The 18,736-nt window shown below is 40.4% G+C and overlaps 1 protein-coding gene across 2 annotated transcripts in view; it reads right to left on the minus strand.

The window, feature by feature from the left end:
- The window catches only part of Ep300 (E1A binding protein p300), an 82,706-nt gene that overhangs the window by 30,696 nt on the left and 33,274 nt on the right, over positions 1 to 18,736 (minus strand). For both annotated transcript variants that reach the window (XM_008844815.3, XM_017801028.2), the window contains exons 4-10: positions 17,924 to 18,185; positions 15,881 to 15,994; positions 14,731 to 14,976; positions 7,245 to 7,338; positions 6,336 to 6,473; positions 2,202 to 2,319; positions 1,237 to 1,411 (exon numbers count right to left, since the gene is read on the minus strand). In XM_008844815.3, the coding sequence (XP_008843037.1) occupies positions 1,237 to 1,411; positions 2,202 to 2,319; positions 6,336 to 6,473; positions 7,245 to 7,338; positions 14,731 to 14,976; positions 15,881 to 15,994; positions 17,924 to 18,185 (1,147 nt within the window). The remainder of the gene's footprint in view (positions 1 to 1,236; positions 1,412 to 2,201; positions 2,320 to 6,335; positions 6,474 to 7,244; positions 7,339 to 14,730; positions 14,977 to 15,880; positions 15,995 to 17,923; positions 18,186 to 18,736) is intronic.

Consider the following 18,736-nt stretch of genomic DNA (forward strand, 5'->3'; position numbering starts at 1 on the left):
CACTGAAAGGAGAGAATCGACTCCTGGAATTGTCCCCTGACCGTCACGTGGTAGTACAGCACTGCTACACGTGTGCACTCACACAAAGACTGGATAATTTTCTGCAGGAGCTGGGTTCACACCTATAATTTCAGCACTCAGAAGCTGGAGTAGGAGGACTGCTATGAATTCGAGGCCAGCCAGGGGTACAGCTGCTTCTACAGGTTCCTTAATGTGGCACTGTGGAATCAGCCAATGTTTTTCTAACTCAGAAGTATAACTTTCCTTTTCTTTTACTTTTGGATACCAGTCAAAAACCTAAGCCTAAGCATGCTTTCCCTGGTACTCTGGACTGCCACACTCCTTCTCTGAAGCTCTCCTCCCACCCTTCTGTCATGCCTTTAATTGCTAAAGTCCACTATAAAAGGCACGACCTTCCTTCTTTCTTCCCATTTTCCATCTCCATCTCCAGGCAGCTGCCAAGATTTACAGATTGGCCTCCCAACTCATAAGAGATCCTCCTGCCTCTTGATTCTGGAGTGCTGGGATTAAACATATGTGCCACCATGCCTGGTCAATAAGCAGGCTTTATTTGTCTTTTTGAGACAAGGCCTCCCTGTAGCCCCAGCTGGCCTACTCATTGCTGGGATGTGGTGACTCACACCTTTAATCTCAGCACTAGAAGGCAGAGGCAGGTGGATCTCTGTGAGATGGAGGAGAGCCTGGTCTATATAGTGAATTCCGGGCTACATGGAGACCCTGTCTCAAAAAGATAATCAATCAATCAATCAATCAATCAATCAATCAATCAATCAATCAGTCAATCAATCACAGGTAGAGAACACTGCTAAATCAGAGATGGAAGCTCTTAGGACATGGTAAGAAATTATGCCACTATAAATGAATTATTCTTAGCTTTGGAATGTACTAATGGTTAAGTATGACACTGTAACATGAAACTTTGTATTTAAGAAGTAGTTAAGCCTCTGATGAGCCCTGAACCTACTTGATCTACCAACATCTATTGGTTGTCTGTCTTCTACAATAAAGTTTATGTTGGAGAAAGTCAGTGAAAGCTTGCAGGCTGTCATTTTTTAGGTGCTACTATTTGAAAAGGCTATGGATTATAAAAGCTATTTTAGATTACCAAGTTATATCAATTATCATACCCAGAAACCTTATATGTTCTCTACCAATATGATCTTTACAGGGGGATGCGCTGCTTTCTTTTCATTAAGTATGACAAAAAGCACTTACTAGAAGTCATTCCTGGTTGTGGCTGTCCCATGTTAGGCCCTGGATTCATGGAAACTGGCACTATGCCGGCAGCATTTGGAAGCATGTTCTGCTTCTGCAGTCTAGTCCTTCGTTTCTCTTCTAGTTCTTTCTGGATCTTATAAATCTTCTCAGCTAGGAGGTGGTAGTATTCCGCCTTTTAAATTTTTTGAAGTAAAAAAGAGGAAAAAAACAGGTATCATTGAATAACCGAAAAAGTTAACTAAGACCAAACATTAGCTTCATTTGAAGAGTAGGCAAAAACTGAAAGAAGAGTCTAATGTATCTTAAGTCATTAAAGAGCCCACACTTTTAAGGATATAGGATTACTAGTTTTATTATGAACTTACACAATAAAGCAACTCTTCTGTATTTATGTTTATGACATATACACTGGAAACTTAGAGGACATGGAAAGAATATCCTACATTTTGAAGCAGAGCAAATTTTTAAAAAGTTCAACTGATACAGACAAAATACGACTAGATGTGAAATATCAAGTAGCTAATTTACCACATTCTACAGAAAACAGCACAGCATTGGTAAGACGCAGTTTACTTTTTAAGCTGACCAAAGACTACTCAGATCAAGTCCCTCACAAACGTAATGAGGAAAAGGATAAAACTGATGACATACATGGAAGAAATTGCTTTGTTGGTCAAGCATAGTGGGTGTAACTGTACTTAGAGCACCTGGAGGTCAAGGCAGGAAGATGAGTTCAAGGCCAGCCTTTACTAAAGAGGTTGAGGTCAGCCCAGGCCACATGGGACCTTGTCTCAAATAAGCAAAAGAAAGTGCTTTGTTACTCTGTGCTCAGTTATAAGACAGGAGAGCAAGTTAAAGGGAGTCCTCCTCAGAAATGCGGTATCATATTATAGGAGGCAAGTGAATTTAAATACCAGCAGAGCCATTTCCAACTATCCACAGAAAAAACAGTACATGCTCACTCTATTATTTGCAGACTCATACATGTCCCCTTCTACTTTCCGAGCATAGGCAACAAGGTTTTCCATCCGTCTGTCTTTTAAAGCAGCAGGATCCGGAGTGGGAAATATGGCTTGCACACTGGGAAAGAAAATTGTACCACTATTACAACATGTCAGCTTTTCATTCACATCACAGAAACACAGAATACTATAAACTTTTTCCTAAAAAAGTACTTACCCATTCTTATTCACGGAACATTTCTTTTGTTTTTATTTATTTAAAAATATTTACTATGCCAGGGGTGGTAGCGCACGCCTTTAATCTCGGCACTTGGGAAGCAGGCGGATCTCTGTGAGTTCAAGGCCAGCCTGGTCTACATAGTGAGTTCTAGGACAGCTGGGGCTACGGACCCAGCCTCAAAAAGACAAAAAAAAAAAATATTTATTTTCTGTGTATGAGTGTACTGCCTGCATGTATGTGTGTCCTCTCAATCGCTGAGCCATCTCTCAGTCCGGTTTTTGTTTATTTTTTAACAATAAGAGTCTTACTCTGTAACACTGACTTGACTGAAATAAACTATGTAAATATGAAATTAACCATGCTTATGTTGCCTTGAACTCAGTCCTGCTTTTGCCTCTGCCTCCTCTGTGCTGGAATTAAAGGCATGTGCCACTAATGCCTGGCTTTAAACATAAGGTTATTTTTGTTTTGAAGAGAGAATGATACATTAATATAATTTAAAGACTAGAAATGTAAATCAATTATTTGTGATAGAAAAGAGGGTTTTGTGATTACATTATGAAAAACAACTCTATTAAAAATACTTTCTGGGGTCCCGAGAGATTGCTCAGAGGTTAAGAACACTTCCTTCCACAATGGGCAGTTTATAATTGTCCTGAAATCCAGCTCAAGGGCTCAGATACCCTCTTCTGCCCTTCGCATGAATCCTTAAGTCAGGTGGCATGGACACACACTTAATAAATGAATAAACAAAAAGTAAGCAAATGCTAGAGCAAAACCTTCTACCTTACCACATAAACAGAGAAAACCTGTTTTTTCGCCCAGCATCTAGAGCCTACAGATCTTTCTCTTCTTCTAAATTTATTTGTTTATTAAGACAATAGCCAGTGAACTACTCACAGTTTTTTTTTTTTGTTTTTTTTTTTTTATCTTTTTGAGACAGGGTCTCTCTGTAACCCCAGCTGTCCTTGAACTCAGAGATCCACCTGCCTCTGCCTCCTGAGTGCTGGGATTAAAGGCCAGCGCCACCACGCCTGGCAACTACTCACATTTTAATAAAAACTTGAAAATGAGGAGCAAAATGACAATAATTTTGCTAGCTTCAAACCTTCATTTTGTAACAATTCCCTGTGTGAACAGTATTTTTTAGATTTTTGTTTTTTTATTAATTCTTTTTTTAACTTGGTCTTTTTTGAGTCAGGGTCTCCCTATAGCCCCAGCTGACCTGGAACTCACTATGTAGACCAGGCTGGCCTTGAACTCAGAGATCCGCCTGCTTCTGCTCCCAAGTGCTGGGATTAAAGGCATGCACCACCACACACAGATTATTAACTCATATATATATATATATATAGGTCTTTTTGAGACAAGATATCCCTTAAGCTGCAGCTGGCCTGGATTCGCTAATGGAGAGCAGGCTGGCCTCAAACTCAAGAGATCTGCCAGCCTGTGCCTCCTGAGTGCTGGTATTAAAGGTGTGTGCCACCATGCCCGGCTATTAATTTCTTTAAAAAAAATTTATTTTTATTTTAAGAACACTGGTTGTTCTTACAGAAGACCCGGGTTTGAATCCCAGCACCACATGGCAGCTAACAACTGTCCATACCCAGGTCTTCTGCAAGAACATTCAGTGTTCTTAACTGCTGAGCCATCTCTCCAGCCCCAATTCATTTAAAAAAAATTTTAAATTATTTTTATGTGTATGAGTGTCTTGCCTGCAAGTGTGTTTAAGTGCACACCTGTATCATTCAATGCCCTCGGAGGTCAGAAGAGGGCACCAAATCCCCTGTAACTGGAGTTACAGATGGTGGTTAGCCGCCATGTGGGCACTGGGAACTGAACCCAGTTGCTCTGGCAAGAGCAGTCTGTTCTCTTAACAATTGAGCCATCTCTCCAGCCCCCTAGGTTAATTTTTAAAAGTTTATGTGCGTGTTCCTGCATGAATTTATGTATACCATGTGGGTATAGGAGCCCTCAGATGTCAGAAGGTGACATCAGCTCTCCTGGAACTGGAGTAGCAGGCCTCTCTGTGGGTGCTGACAACTGAACCTGGGTCCATAGCTGTGACTTTCAGGTACTAATTTTATTTGGATAATCATATCCAGTTGTACAGTATGCAAAAACAGTTTTAAAAGATTAATGTAAATGTTTGGTTATTCCTTACTAAATCATTTTATTAAAACAAGAGTTTTCTTATTATTTTGAGACAGGGTCTGCCTGTAGCCCCAGCTGGCCTCAAACTTACTACATAGAGCAGGCTGACCTTGAACTCACAGAGATCCACCTGCCTCTGCCTACCAAGTGCTGGGAATAAAGGTGTGTGCCACCACGCTCAGCCTAAAACCAGAGTTTTCTTCTTGTAAAATTTCATTTATAGTCCCTGTAATTCAAGTACTGAAGCAGCAGAGGTAGGTGGGTGATCTCTGGGACATTGAGGCCAGCCTAGTCTGCATAGAGATTCCAGGTTAGCTGGGGCTTCAGGGAGACCTTGTCTCAAAGTTATTAAAATACTGACTGCTCTTGCAGAAGACCTGGGTTCAGTACCCACATGGTGGCTAAAAACTGTCCCTAACTCCAGTTCCAGGGGATCCAATGCCATCTTCTGACCTCTGTGGGCATTGCACCACATGGGTACACATTTGCACACATGCAGGCCACACATTCAAGCATTAAAACACAACACAAAACAAAACAAAACAAACAGCAAGAGAGAGAATGTATACTGCTGGTACCATACATTAAAAGAGCAGAGGCCTACCTTTTCTTGTGAAACCTTAAGCTGTTCAAGGCAATAACATTAAACTAATTAATCTATCAATAGTATCTCATGTATCTAAAGATAGCCTTAAACACATTATCCAGTTGAGGATGACTTTGACCTTCTGATACTCCTGCCTCCACCTGTTGGTACTACCATGCTGAGTTTATGTAATGCTGCGGCTGAAACCCAAGTTTCATGCATTCTAGGCAAGTATTCTACAAAATGAGAAACACTGATAGATCCCAAACCAACTATTTTATCGTCCATTATCCTATTTATTTAGTATTTGTGTACATGCAAGTGCCAGAACAGCTGTGTGAGATCATCTTTGGGGGTAAACTCTCTCCTGTGGGCCTGTGATGGAACTTCAATCTTCAGGCTTGGTAACAAGTACCTTTATTTACTGAGCCATCTCATCACCCCCAAATCAACAATTTAAAAATAAATAATTACTAAAAATACGCAGACTAGTTTACACAATGCTAAGTGAGACTCCTACAAACAGTGAAAAGAGAGATGGGAAAAGCAAGAAGCAGAGAATACAGATGGCTCAGCAGGTAAGAGCACTTATTACTCTTACAAAGGACCTAGGTTCAGGTCCAGGCACCCACACGGCAGGCTAACACCCATTCCAAGTAATCTGATGCCTCCACAGACACCAGGAATGCACTTACATACATCTAGGCAAAACATACAATAAAAACCAAATAGGCAGAAGAACAGAAGAAGCTGGGCATGGTGGCCCATGCCTGCAGGATGTGGAGACAGAGGATGGGAATTCAAGGCTACCCTGGGCTACAGGAGACCCTATCAAGAAAAACATACAAGAAGTGAAAGAAACAATACATCAACAGCCCAGCTACATAAAAAATTTATGGTGGTTTTAGTGGGTTTTTTTTTTTTTAATGGGTTTTTATGGTTTTAGTGGGTATGGCGGCACAGACTTTTAAGATCAAGGCCAATCTAGTCTACAGAGTGAGTTCCAGGCCAGCTGAAGCTACAGGGAGACCCTGTCTTTAAAAAACCAAACCAAACCAACCAAAAAAATAAAAAACCCCATCGGCATTATTCCTTTGGTAGTAACATGTCTAGCACATTGGAAGCATACTACATGGCAACTCTTATGAATGAGACAAACCACAATCTTACTTACAGTTTATGAACAAGATGATTTCGAAGATCCTGAGTAATATCTTCATGCCACTGTTTCCGAATCCCAGTACTAGATGGTTGAGCTGCTGTGGGCATAGGGCCCAGGGAGGCCACACTAGCATTTTCACTCATCATTGGGCTTTGAAAATTAGTCATGAAATAGTTTTAGTGAAAACATGTGGGATAAAGAAGGCTGCACTTAATCAGAGCTAACAGTGATAACTGCCACAGCACAACTATCCCATGATGAAGAATCCATTTGTTTAAGGGGTTATTTCTATGTCACTATACTGTATGTGTCTTTCTGTCTGTATCTCTGTGAGGAAAAGGATTATATTTCCTTATAAACGAGGCAACTTCTGTATTTGTAAGGCCATGTCATGTTATCAACTGTGCTGCCATGTGGACACACCTTACTAAAACAAGTACCTTGAGCAAGGAGTTACTGTATATATATTTATTCTTTGAAATTTTCATACATTAGAGTACAATGTATTTTGATCATATTCATTAGCAACACTGTTGTTTACTTTTCTTTTTGTCTTTTTGAGACAGGGTCTCCCCTGTAGCCCCAGCTGTCCTGGAACTCACTATGTAGACCAGGCTGGCCTTGAACTCACAGAGATCCACCTGCCGTTGCCTCCCAAGTGCTGGAATTAAAGGTGTGCGCCACCATGCCTGGCCAGCAATAGTGTTTATAACACTGAGATATAACTGCAACCTTGTAGCTTCCTATTTCTTTCAGAAAAGTATCTATTATTACCCCAAACTACTGTTAGGAAAGTTCAGCTAAGGCTGCAGAAGAACACAGTTTCTTTCCTAAAAGCTTTTTTAAACCAAGAAATCTATAATAAAATTTCAAGGAATTCTTTAGTATTTGAAGTATACAAACAGAGGAGACAGAACTTACTTTTGAGAATTTATGGCTGAATGCAACATTGTGTCAGAAAGAAGATTCGGTGTCTGCACTCCTACACCTCCATTTACACCCATAGGGCTAGCACCTAAGTCAAAACAAAGCAAAATAACAAAGGACAGAAATAAATAAAATAGGTACCATACAATGAACACAGTAAACAAAATGAGAAATTAGGAAAAAATTTACAAAAACGAGCAGCACATATAATTATTAGTAATACAGCTAACAGCACACAAAAGCTAATACACCAATAAGAAAATAAGCACAAGTTCTGGTGAGAAGGTTCACAAGCATGAGGACCAGAGTTCAGATCTCAAGTAAGTCCTTAAAGCAAGGATGTGGTGATGCTTATCTGTCACCCTAATTCTTGGGGGTAGGGAGTAAAGGTAGAAAGAGGTAGGGGTGGTGAGTGAGCATTGATCGCTAGAGCTCACTGGCCAGACAGTGTAGACAACTGGTGAGCTCTAAGCTACGTACAACAGTCTCAAAAAAATAAGGTAAAGAGTGACAGAGGAAGACACTGGCCACCAACCTTTGGCCCTGGCACACCATGTGCATGTGCACCCCCCACTCCCACCTGCTTTAACACACACACACACACATACACACACACACACACACACACACGCGCGCGCACACAGAGAGTAAAAAAATTAAAAAGAAAATCCCTATGAATGAATGTTTTGCCTGTAAGTGCATCCATGTCATGCAGAACTGGCAGAGGCCAGAAGGGGGTACCGGATCCCCTGGAACTGGAGTTACGGATGGTTTTTAGCTGCCATGTGGGTGCCTGGGACTCGAACCCAGGTCCTCTGCAAGAGCAGTCAATACTCTTAACTGCTGAGCCATCCCTCAAGCATCCCACAAAATTTCTTTAAGAAGCACAGTTCAATAGGAATGGAACTGGTAATTCACAAAACACAATAAAAAATGCAAATGTATTCAAGTATACTCAATGTAACATTAAAAAATTTAAATGCGGGGCTGAAGAGATGGTTCAGTGGTTTAAGAGCACTGGCTGCTCTTGCAGAGGACCTCGGTTAGATACCCAGTATCCACATGGTGGTTAACAACCATCTATAACTCCAATCCAAGGGAATTCAATTTATGAAACTGTCAAAACTAAAAGTTTATCTCTAAAAGTATGTACTGAGAAAAAGTCATGTCTACAGAAATGCAGATATATAAAATGAAAAGCCCTGGGCTGGGCCATGTGGCATATACTAACATGGATCTATTCATGCACACATCCCTTCACTTAGAATTCAAACTTCTGGTGATTGGTCTTATAGTTATCTATGTACAATGGTATTAAAAGAAGCAAAAAAAAGTTTAAAACTATAAACAAAACTGTTTAGGGCTTGGTCTGCAGAAAACTGTACTTTTAAAAGCACAGAAAATTTATAGGAAACCAAAGGAAACTGAATACAGCAACCCCAAAGGGAGGATGTTAAGAAACAGTCCTTAAAGGAAAACACATTTTGTTGAATATTCCTCTAAAATGCTTAAACATAAGCTCTACATGAATACAGTACATTTTCTGAACAGTTTTAGTAACTATTTCCAAACAGCAAAATTTGCACTAAACCAGATTTTAATGCTAAAATGTTTTACACATTTCTATTAATATAACCATTATTTTAGTTAAAAACAGCACATGCCTGTAACCTCTGCCTACCAATTCAAGGACAGAGAAGTAGAAGGATTGCTGCAAGTTTGAGACTATCCTGGTATACATCGCAAGTTCCATGCTGGTCAGAATTAAATACCAAGACCCTATCTCAAAATACCAAAACAACAAAAACCTGGTTAACTCCCCACAATCCAAACAATTGGCTAGCTCTGCAAACAAGAAAAAAAAAATCTAAGGCAGGGTCTCCCTGTAGTCCCAGGCGGCTCGCACGTTTCTGAGGAAACCACAAAGGTCTTTTGAAACAGGACTCTGTAGCTCCAATTCTGTATTTGTCAAAATTTAGGTGCAATTAATAGATTTCCTTTATGGATAGCAGTGATGGAGAAATACAGGTTACATACAAACTCCTTCATTTTACTGCTTTGTTTTTGTTTTGAGACAGAGTCTCACTCCTGCACTCTGTAACTCAGGCTGGCCTTAAACCGTAATAACAACTCTCCTGCCTCAGCTTTCTGAGTGTTGAGATTCCAGGCGCCATCTACCACAACCAGCTTTCTTTGTCCCCTTTACTGACACATGAAACACAGTAAAACATTCTCTCTCTCTCTAAATTCTCCAGATTTTAATTTGGTTCTAAGTAATGGCTTGATCATAAACATCAGTCACACACACACGATCATAAACATCACTCACACGCACCCCCACACATACAGAGTATTATTTAAGACATTAACAGTATTCACTTGAGAGAATAATGGAGGTAGCTGACATTCCTAGCACTGCCAAGAACTGGCAAAGAAAAAAACAAAAACAGAAACAAAACCCAAAAGTGGGGACAGGGGCTATAGAGAATTTACCTAAAAATTACCAACAGAATATATTTATGTGCTGTAAACCCCACAAAGGATTTCACCTCAATAAAATAGGGAATAACTGAAATCAGTAGTAAACAGATCCAATATAGTAACGGACAGATCTAGTAAGTACAAAATATGATTTGAGGCTGAGAAGATGACGCAGTGGTTAAGCACTTTTGAGGATCAACTTTGGATACCCCAGAAACCCATGTAAATGCCAGGTAGGCATGGCAGCCAACCTATGATTCCAGATCTCAGAAGCTGCATACAGGAGACCACTAGAGCAACCCTGCTAGCAAGACCAGGTATATCTATGAGCTCTGGGTTTGACTGAAGAGACCCTGTCTCAGCGAATAAGGTAAAAGAGTGATGATTCCTGATAGCAACCTTTGGCCTCCATATGCATTATGTACTCAACATATGTGCGGATACACATACAAAAACATGCGCAAACACATGTACATACCACACACACACAAATTGGAAAAGGGGACTGATTTATAATTAAGGTATAATTTAAAAATTCCTAGGCACCAGAAAGGATTCTCTTCCACTCACTGGTATAGAATGTGTATTATCTGACACATATAAATGAAATGTTGGCACTGTCTACATAATCATGTGCCTATCCTCTCCAGTGCTGACTGGAGCTGTTTCAATGTAGACCCTGTCATTCCTGCCTGCCCTGTACATAGTACATCTGCATTAGATCTGCTCACTACCTTGTTCACCACAGCGACTTCAAATTTGTGCCCTGGGAATTACAGGTGGCTGACCACAGAAAGACATCTTTGTCACCAAGCTAAACTGAGAATACATTTTTCACATGACATTATTAACTGCTTACTTAGGGTCTTCACCACACCCTGTAGTGCATTATTTCAGGTAGATGGTATGACAGAGATGCATGCTAATTACACTTTTAGCCTGGCCTGGTACCATACTCCCAGGACTACACAAGTTAAAAGAGAACGGACAGGAATTCCAGGCCGTCCTAAGCTACAGAGCATGCCTCTGGAAAGAGAGAAAAAAAAAAAGTACTACTTAAAAAAAAAAACCAAACCAAAAAAACAAAAAACAAAACCTCAGTTTTGGGAATCAGAATTAACAGCCAGCAATTAATTGAGATAGCAATCAAAGTTTTTGATAATAGTTCTAGACTTTTCATAAAATACTTGAATGCTTAATATTCAGTAACAATCAGATTTGTGGGACAATCTCTAAGATTCATCTGAAGAACGTGACAAACATAGAATTAGTCTAGTTACCTGATTTGCACATTAAGAGGAAAAAAGATTCATAATGATGGGCTGGAGAGATGACTCAGGGGTTAAGAGCACTCCCTCATTGCTCTTGCAGAGGACCCAGGTCTGGTTCCCAGCGCCCACGTGATAGTTAACAATAGTCTTAACTCCAGTTCTAGGGAGATCTGTTGCCATTTTCTGGCCTCTGTGGCACTACACGATGCCCTTCTATGCAGAGAAAACACTTTTTTTTTTTTTTTTGTCTTTTTGAGACAAGGTCTCCCTGTACCCCAGCTGTCCTGGAACTCACTATGTAGACCAGGCTGGCCTTGAACTCACAGAGATACACCTACCTCTGCCTCCCGAGTGCTGGGATTAAAGGCATGAGCTACCATGCCTGGGGGAAAGCATTCATTTTTTAAAAAAATGATTCATGCTGGGTGTGGTGGTGTTTGCCTTTAATCCCAGCACCTGGGAGGCAGAGGCAGGTGGATCTCTGTGAACTCAAGTCCAGCCTGGTCTACACAGTGAGTTAGTTCCATGACAGCTGGGACTACATCCTGTCTCAAAAATAAATAAATAAATAAATAATTAAAATAAGGATTCATAAAAACATGTATAAAAACACGTAAAACCTTCAAGTGACTGAAGTGGAAAAATTTTAAAATAAAACATATAGAGGGTATTACTGAACATTAAAATTTAGGAGGCTTGAAAGTCATAGTTAATACAGAGCAATGTTATTTTGGCCATGTATGTTGAAATATGGTTAATGATCATTCAGTATGCCTCAAATCCACATAGGAATAAAGCAGATGTGGCAAAATCACGGAAAACCACTGTAGTTAGGAAAAGGGGTATGGGCATGCTCATTAATTGCCTATTACATGGTTTTGAAAATTCCAACTTAAAATTTAAGAGAAAAATTTTACTCATATCAGAAATAGGCAGAACATTCACCAAATTATTTTTTCCTTAAATAAGATTACAACAGAGATAGCCCAGAGGACTTTCACTGTTGGGACGGACACCTAATCTGTCCTGCTCTTGGCCTACTCTTTGGTCACAAAGAATACTTTTAGGCTTGACGTTTTATGAATGATGCTTGTCTGTACTACTGAGTTCACTGTGGTGAACTCACTGAAGACAAACATTTTAAGTTGAGAAGATGGAAAAACTCACATAGGGGTTGATACACCCAAATGGTAGAGCTCAGCAGAGTACCTGTCTAGTGTGCAGGGTCCTAATTTTACCATCAAGAACCACAAAAATGAAAAAGTCCAACAGGAAATACATGCACACTAAATTAAGTCACTTCTGTTTTCTATAGGCTAAATGTCTTACATTCTTAGGAACACAATATAGTTTCATTCATGGATTTAGGCCACCACATCAGGGCTGAATCCAAACTCAAAGAAAAAAGTGAAAAAAAAAAAATTCAAAATTATTTAAGGTAGGGGCTGGAAAGATGGATCAGGGGGTAAGAGTGGGTATTTCTCTAGGCGAGGCCCTGAGTTCGGTTTCCAGCAGAGACACTGGGTAATTCACAACTGCCTATAAGATCCACTGTCCTCTTTTGGCCTCTGCACACAACTGCACTCAGAGGAACATACCCACACACATATACAGTCATATACATTAAAAAAAAAACAAAAAAAAACAACAACAAAACAAACCTAGGGGCTGGAGAGGTGGCTCAGCAGTTAGGAGCACTTACTGCTCTTGCAGAGAACCCAAGTTCTATTCCCAGCACCCATGTGGCAGCTAACAACCAACCATAACTCCAGTTCCAGAGGAACCAACGACCTCTTCTGACCTCCAAGGTCACTGCATAACATGGGTGCACTTACATACATGCAGACAATACACTCATACACATGAAATAAAAATAAGGTTAAAAAAAAAAAAAAAAAGAGCAGCCAGTATTTTTAACTGCTGAGCCATCTCTTCATCCTCAAAATAGTATTTTTTAAAAATAAAAGTAATTCTGGGGCCGGAGAGATGGCTCAGCAGTTAAGAGCACTGACTGCTCTTGCAGAGGACACAGGTTCGATTCCCAGCATTCACATGGTGGCTATGAACTATTCCTAACTCCAGTTCCAGAGGAATCCGAAGCCCTCTTCTGACTTCCACGGCACTGTACAACAATGGGTGCACTCACATACATGCAGGCAATACACTCATATACATAAAATAAAATAAAATAAAATAAAAAGCCGGGTGTGGTGGTACATGCCTGTAGTCCCAGCACTTGGGAGGCAGAGGCAGGCAGATCTCTGTGAGTTCAAGGCCAGCCTGGTCTACATAGTGAGTTCCAGGACAGCTGGGGCTAAAGGGAGACCCTGTCTCAAAAAGACCAAAGAAATAAAATAAGAAAAAAGAAATTCTTTAAAAGAGCAGTATGCAAGATACTATGTATGGAGCACTGGAGCACATTCCTACACTAACAGCTACTTGGGAGACTGAAACAAGAGTACGTGAATTCCATGTCCAAGCAGAACAACGCTGAAAAAACTCAAAGCAAAAAGATAAAAAGTATCTGTATTTACAAAATATTTTAAAAGTTGGGTTAGAGGGGCTGGAGAGATGGCTCAGCGGTTAAGAACACTGGCTGTTCTTGTAGAAGACCCGGGTTCAAATCCCAGCACCCACATGGCAGCTAACTGTCCATAACTCCAGTTTCAGGGGATCCAAGAGCCTCTTCTGTCCTCCGTGGGCATTACACGACACGGGTGTGCTCACCTACATGCAGGCAATATACGCATACACATAAAATTAAAAAAACAGTATTTTAAAAGTTAAAAGATATTGTTCATCCAGGTGTGGTGGCACATGTCTTTAATCCCAGCACTTGGAAGGCAGAAGCAGGGCAGTCAGGATTACATAGTTGAGGCCATGTCTCATAAAAAGAAAGAAAAGAAAAAGAAAAAAAAATCAACTAATCATGTGAACAATAATAATGCAAGAAAAGATTCCGTTTATAGGGTCTAAGAACTGAGGTAGAACACGCACATACTGAGGGCCCTTGGGTTCAACCCTCAAAATCAAAATGCAAGGTATATTGGAGCCAGGGGCTGGGGAGATGGCTTAGATGAAAGCACTTGCTAAGCAAGCCTCAAAATCCTAAATTCAATTCCCAGACCCCATGGTGGAAGGAAAGAACTGACACTTGAAAGCTGTCCTCTGATCTCCACAGGTACACAGGACAACAACCACAAAGATAACAATAAGTTCAAGGAATTTAATGTTTAAAAGGGTGGGGCTGGAAAGATGACTCAGCCACTAAGAGCACATGTTCTTGCAGATGAGTACAGAGTTCGGTTCCCAGCACCCAGGTGGGGCAACTCATACCTGCCTGTAACTCCAGCTCCAGGGAATCTGATGCCTTCTCCTGGCCTCTGTGGCACCCACTTACACATGCACCCACACATGCACAAATATACATTCAATCTTTGGGCAGGGGTCTGGAAAGAATGACGACTCCTCAGGACTCACATAGTAATGGAGTAATAAAAGCATCTCATTTCTGGAAAATTAAACTCTCATGCAACAGTGATCAAAAGGTTATGAAGAACTGGCAATTGCTTCTGGCACATGGATTATAAAGGAGTCTTTTTTCTTGAAATTTTAAAATCTTAAGACTTCAATAAATTATTTAGTCAAACTAAATCAGGTTAATCTTGATTTATAGGTGCCATTTACACACTCAACCAGTATCGCCTCTGTGACTAGAAAACACTTACTCATGTTGTTCATGGGCCGCATGCCTTGGGGCGACTGCCCAGACTGCTGATTTTGTTGGTTCTTTGCTTGTACTTGGGGTTGCGGTGGCATCTGGTTTACTTGATAGGGTAGTCCAAGAGCAGCATAGGCTCGCTCAATAGAACTGGGATCAATCTGACTAACAGTGCTTAGGCTAGGGGTAGACTGTTGACCCACCCCTAGAGAGCTAGGGTTTCCAAGCCCAACCGGTGCTCCAGTCAAAATTGCTAGAGAAGACAAAAGACATGGTATTATAATACTATACTTGTTGAGAAAAAGAGACTAAGATGCCTGAATGAATAAAAAAAAACCTGTCATATGATGAAACATCTCAGTACATGTATCTTGCCTCCCATTAGTTATCTGAAAAAATTTCTAGAAACAGAACTGTTTGGGGGTAAAGGTGACCCACCAACACAACAATCTTTTGACAAAGAATATCTAAGTTTTCACATAAGCTGCCTTAGTGTCCCACCAACACCAGGTAGAACATCTCTGCCATTGTGGAAGAGAAAAATGGTACCTCTTTCACTGCTTCACATTAAATTACCTATTTCCTATCTTCATCTTCTACTGAATAACTGATTCCTTTTGCTTTATATGTATTTCCAATGTGTCTTTTAACACTAAATGCCTAATATTTTGTGAATAGAAAGATGTGGTCAATGCACTTAAATGTAGAAATTTACTTATAACCTTTCAAAGAAAAATCTCGTCCCCATCAAACAATTATAAAAACAATCTCAACTTTTTGTTTAAGTAAATTCAAACAATCTATTGGGGTCACAATATGTAACCCTGGCACGACAGGCTGAAGCAGCAGGACATCAAGTTCAAGCCTATACTACATATTAAGATTCTCTCAAAATGGGAAAAAAAAAATACAAGTTTACCTCTGCTGTTTTATAAAGAATGAGTGCTGAGTTTATTTTTACCAATAAAGCAGTATTACTGTGTGGTTAGCAGGAAGCAGAAAAGAAGGAAAGGAAAAATCATTCATTTCAATATAGTGCAATAGCACTAGCACCGGCTGATTACTGGAGGTTCATCTAAACAAGAGGTGCTTTAAATGCTATCAAATGGCACTCGTGTAATTCTCAGAATAAATCTACAGAAGACTTAAGCACTTACACTGTTGATTTCGCTTATCCCCAGCATTTTTGAGGGGAAGACACACAGGACAATCGTGCCTTGTACAATTCTTCCAGTGTGAAATGATTTGGCGAGAAGATGCACAGTGTGCCACTAAAACAAAACAAGAGGTTTTATTTTTTCACTTACTCATCACTTAAAAAGAGCTGTAGATGTGTTAACTCACTTAAGTAAAGGGATTCTAAGCTAGTACTGCAGAAACACATGGGCATAAAACAATTTGCAATGACTCCATCCATAAGCTATTCAATTGGGTAAAAGTTATACTGTATTGTACTGAGTATAACCAATATGGCTAATACTGAACCTTTCTTTAATAACAACATATAAAGGATGCTAGACTAAAACAAACCAACTAGCACCATCACAAAATAGAAACCTTTTAAAATTTACTTTTAGCCACACATGACTTTAATACCAGCACTCGGAAGGAAGAGACTGGCAGATTCCTATGATATCCAGGCCAGCCTAGTCTACAAAGAGTTCCAGGATAGCTTTGGCTACAGGGAGACCCTGTCTTAAACAACCCAAAAGTCCAAAACCAAAAAAACCCTCTACTTTTCTATTAAATCCTTAATCACTTAAAATAATTTCTTATAGAGCAGCTTTCTTTATAATTTCCAAAAGAGGACAAAATCAAGATATCCTTTACCAGGATGGATGAACTGCATTTCATCCAGACAATGGAATATTATTTTATAACTTTTTTGAGGTATAATGCTATACAAATGGGGAATGTGAGGGCTGGGAGGAAGCTCAGTCAGTGGTAAAGCACATGCTGTGCAAGTGTAAGGATCAGATTTTGGATCCCTAGTGCACATATAAATGCCAGGTGGGTTAATCCCAGTGCTTGTGACGTAGAGACAGAGGATCCCCAAATAAACCACCTAGCTAGATTAGATATTTCAGTAAGTTCTGGGTTCAAATGAGACCCTGCCTCAATATGTAAGGTAGAGAACAATCAAGGAAGGTATCTGATATTAATCTCTGGTCTGTACACAAACACAGACCCATACATGTTAACACACAAGCATACTCACATACACTGTATTTCACACATACAAAAGGGAGGTAGTTAGCTGGGTGTGGTGGTGGTGTTTGTAATAGGAGCTCTGTGAATTCAAGGCTAGCCTGGTCTACATAACTAGCTAGGGCTATATAGTGAGATCCTATCTCAAAAAGGGAGTTAGGGGCTAGTTCAATGGTAAGAGACTTGCTTTACGTGTGTAAGGACTTGGTCCAAATCCTACATGGCCACCCCCATGTCAAAGCCTCCAGTTGCTACTACCAAGACCCAAAAATATTTTGCAAATTTAATGTTGCTGATGTAGCTCAGTAGTAGACAACTTGTCTAGCATGCATAAAGCCCAGGGTTCAATCTCCACAGCAGTACAAACATACCAACAAACAAATGCATTCCCAGAAGTTGTGACTGTATTTGTCTGGGACACAGACTCAATACGGAATTGCTTTGTTTTAAAAAAAAAAAAAAAAATGGGGGAGGGGGGCTGGAGAGATGGCTCAGAATTAAGAACATTGGTTGTTCTTGCAGAAGACCTGGGTTCGAATTCCAGCACCCACATGGCAACTAACCACTGTCCGTAACTCCAGTTCCAGGGGATCCGATGGCCTCTTCTGTCCTCCTAGGGCATTGCACAACACGGGTGCACTTACCTACATGCAGGCAATACACTCATACACATAAAATAAAAATAATAAATATTTTAAAAATTAAAAAAGGGGTGGGGTGGGGTAGGGGGAGGCCCTGGAGAGATGGCGCAGTGGTTAAGACCATTTATTGCTTTTGCAGAGGACCCAGCTTTGGTTCTCAGTGCCCACATGGAGGCATACAACCATTGATAACTCTAGTTCCAGAGGATCTCACTCCTTCTGGCCTCTGTGGGCACTGCACAAACATGGTGCACTTATGTACATGCAAGCAAAACACTCATACATATAGAACAAAAAATTTAAAAAAGCAAAATTATTTCCTATATTCTGATCACCTTATGAGCTACTCACCTTGACAGGACTTGCCTGACTGGCAGTGTGTCATGTGGTTTAGAACGTTTTTCATGGTGCGGCAGTGGGGAAGGTTGCATTGCCTCACTTCCCCGTTGGCCTGCTCCCTGCGCTGGCACTTATGAGCATGCAAAAGGAGAACCAGCTGCTGCTGGATGAGCTTGCGCTTCTCTGGATCAGCCGTGTGTGCTCCAGAACCCATTCCCTGGGCAACTGGAGTCACTAAGCCTGGCTGCTGGACCTGTGGGGCAGGCTGTTGGCCCTAAAACATACAAAGAAGGTACACTTAACAGTGTCACAGTGCGGCATCTCTTAATAAGGACCTAGATATTTCCAAATATTGTTGGTCTACTATATGCCAGACTTCATTTTGAGACAGGAGCTCCCTGTAACCACAGCTAGCCTAGAATTCACTATGTAGACCTGGCTGGCCTTAATCTCATAGAGATCCACCTGCCTCTGTCTCCCAAGTGATGAGATAAAAGGCAAGGGCCACCATGCCTGGCAAAAATTAAATTTTTATTCCTTCCAAAAGAAATTTTGTTTTCCAAAGTATTTCTAAAGATAGTGAACATGTTATTTACCTTTGCATCTTTAGTGCTTTCTGAAATACAAGCAATGAACTACACAGAATACTAAAACAGCTAAAAGAAAAATCAATTTTTTCAAAGGTAATTCCAAACTAATTGACAAATTTACAACTCGAAAGTTTTACTTTAGAAAAATATCAGGACTGCTACTGCTGTAAAGTGGCTCAGCGGCAGAGTCCATGTGTAGAACTGACTGGGTGGCATTCCTGACAAAATGGAACAA

Source organism: Nannospalax galili, unplaced genomic scaffold (assembly GCF_000622305.1).
Source record: "Nannospalax galili isolate Female #2095 unplaced genomic scaffold, S.galili_v1.0 scaffold180, whole genome shotgun sequence".
NCBI lineage: Eukaryota > Metazoa > Chordata > Mammalia > Rodentia > Spalacidae > Nannospalax > Nannospalax galili.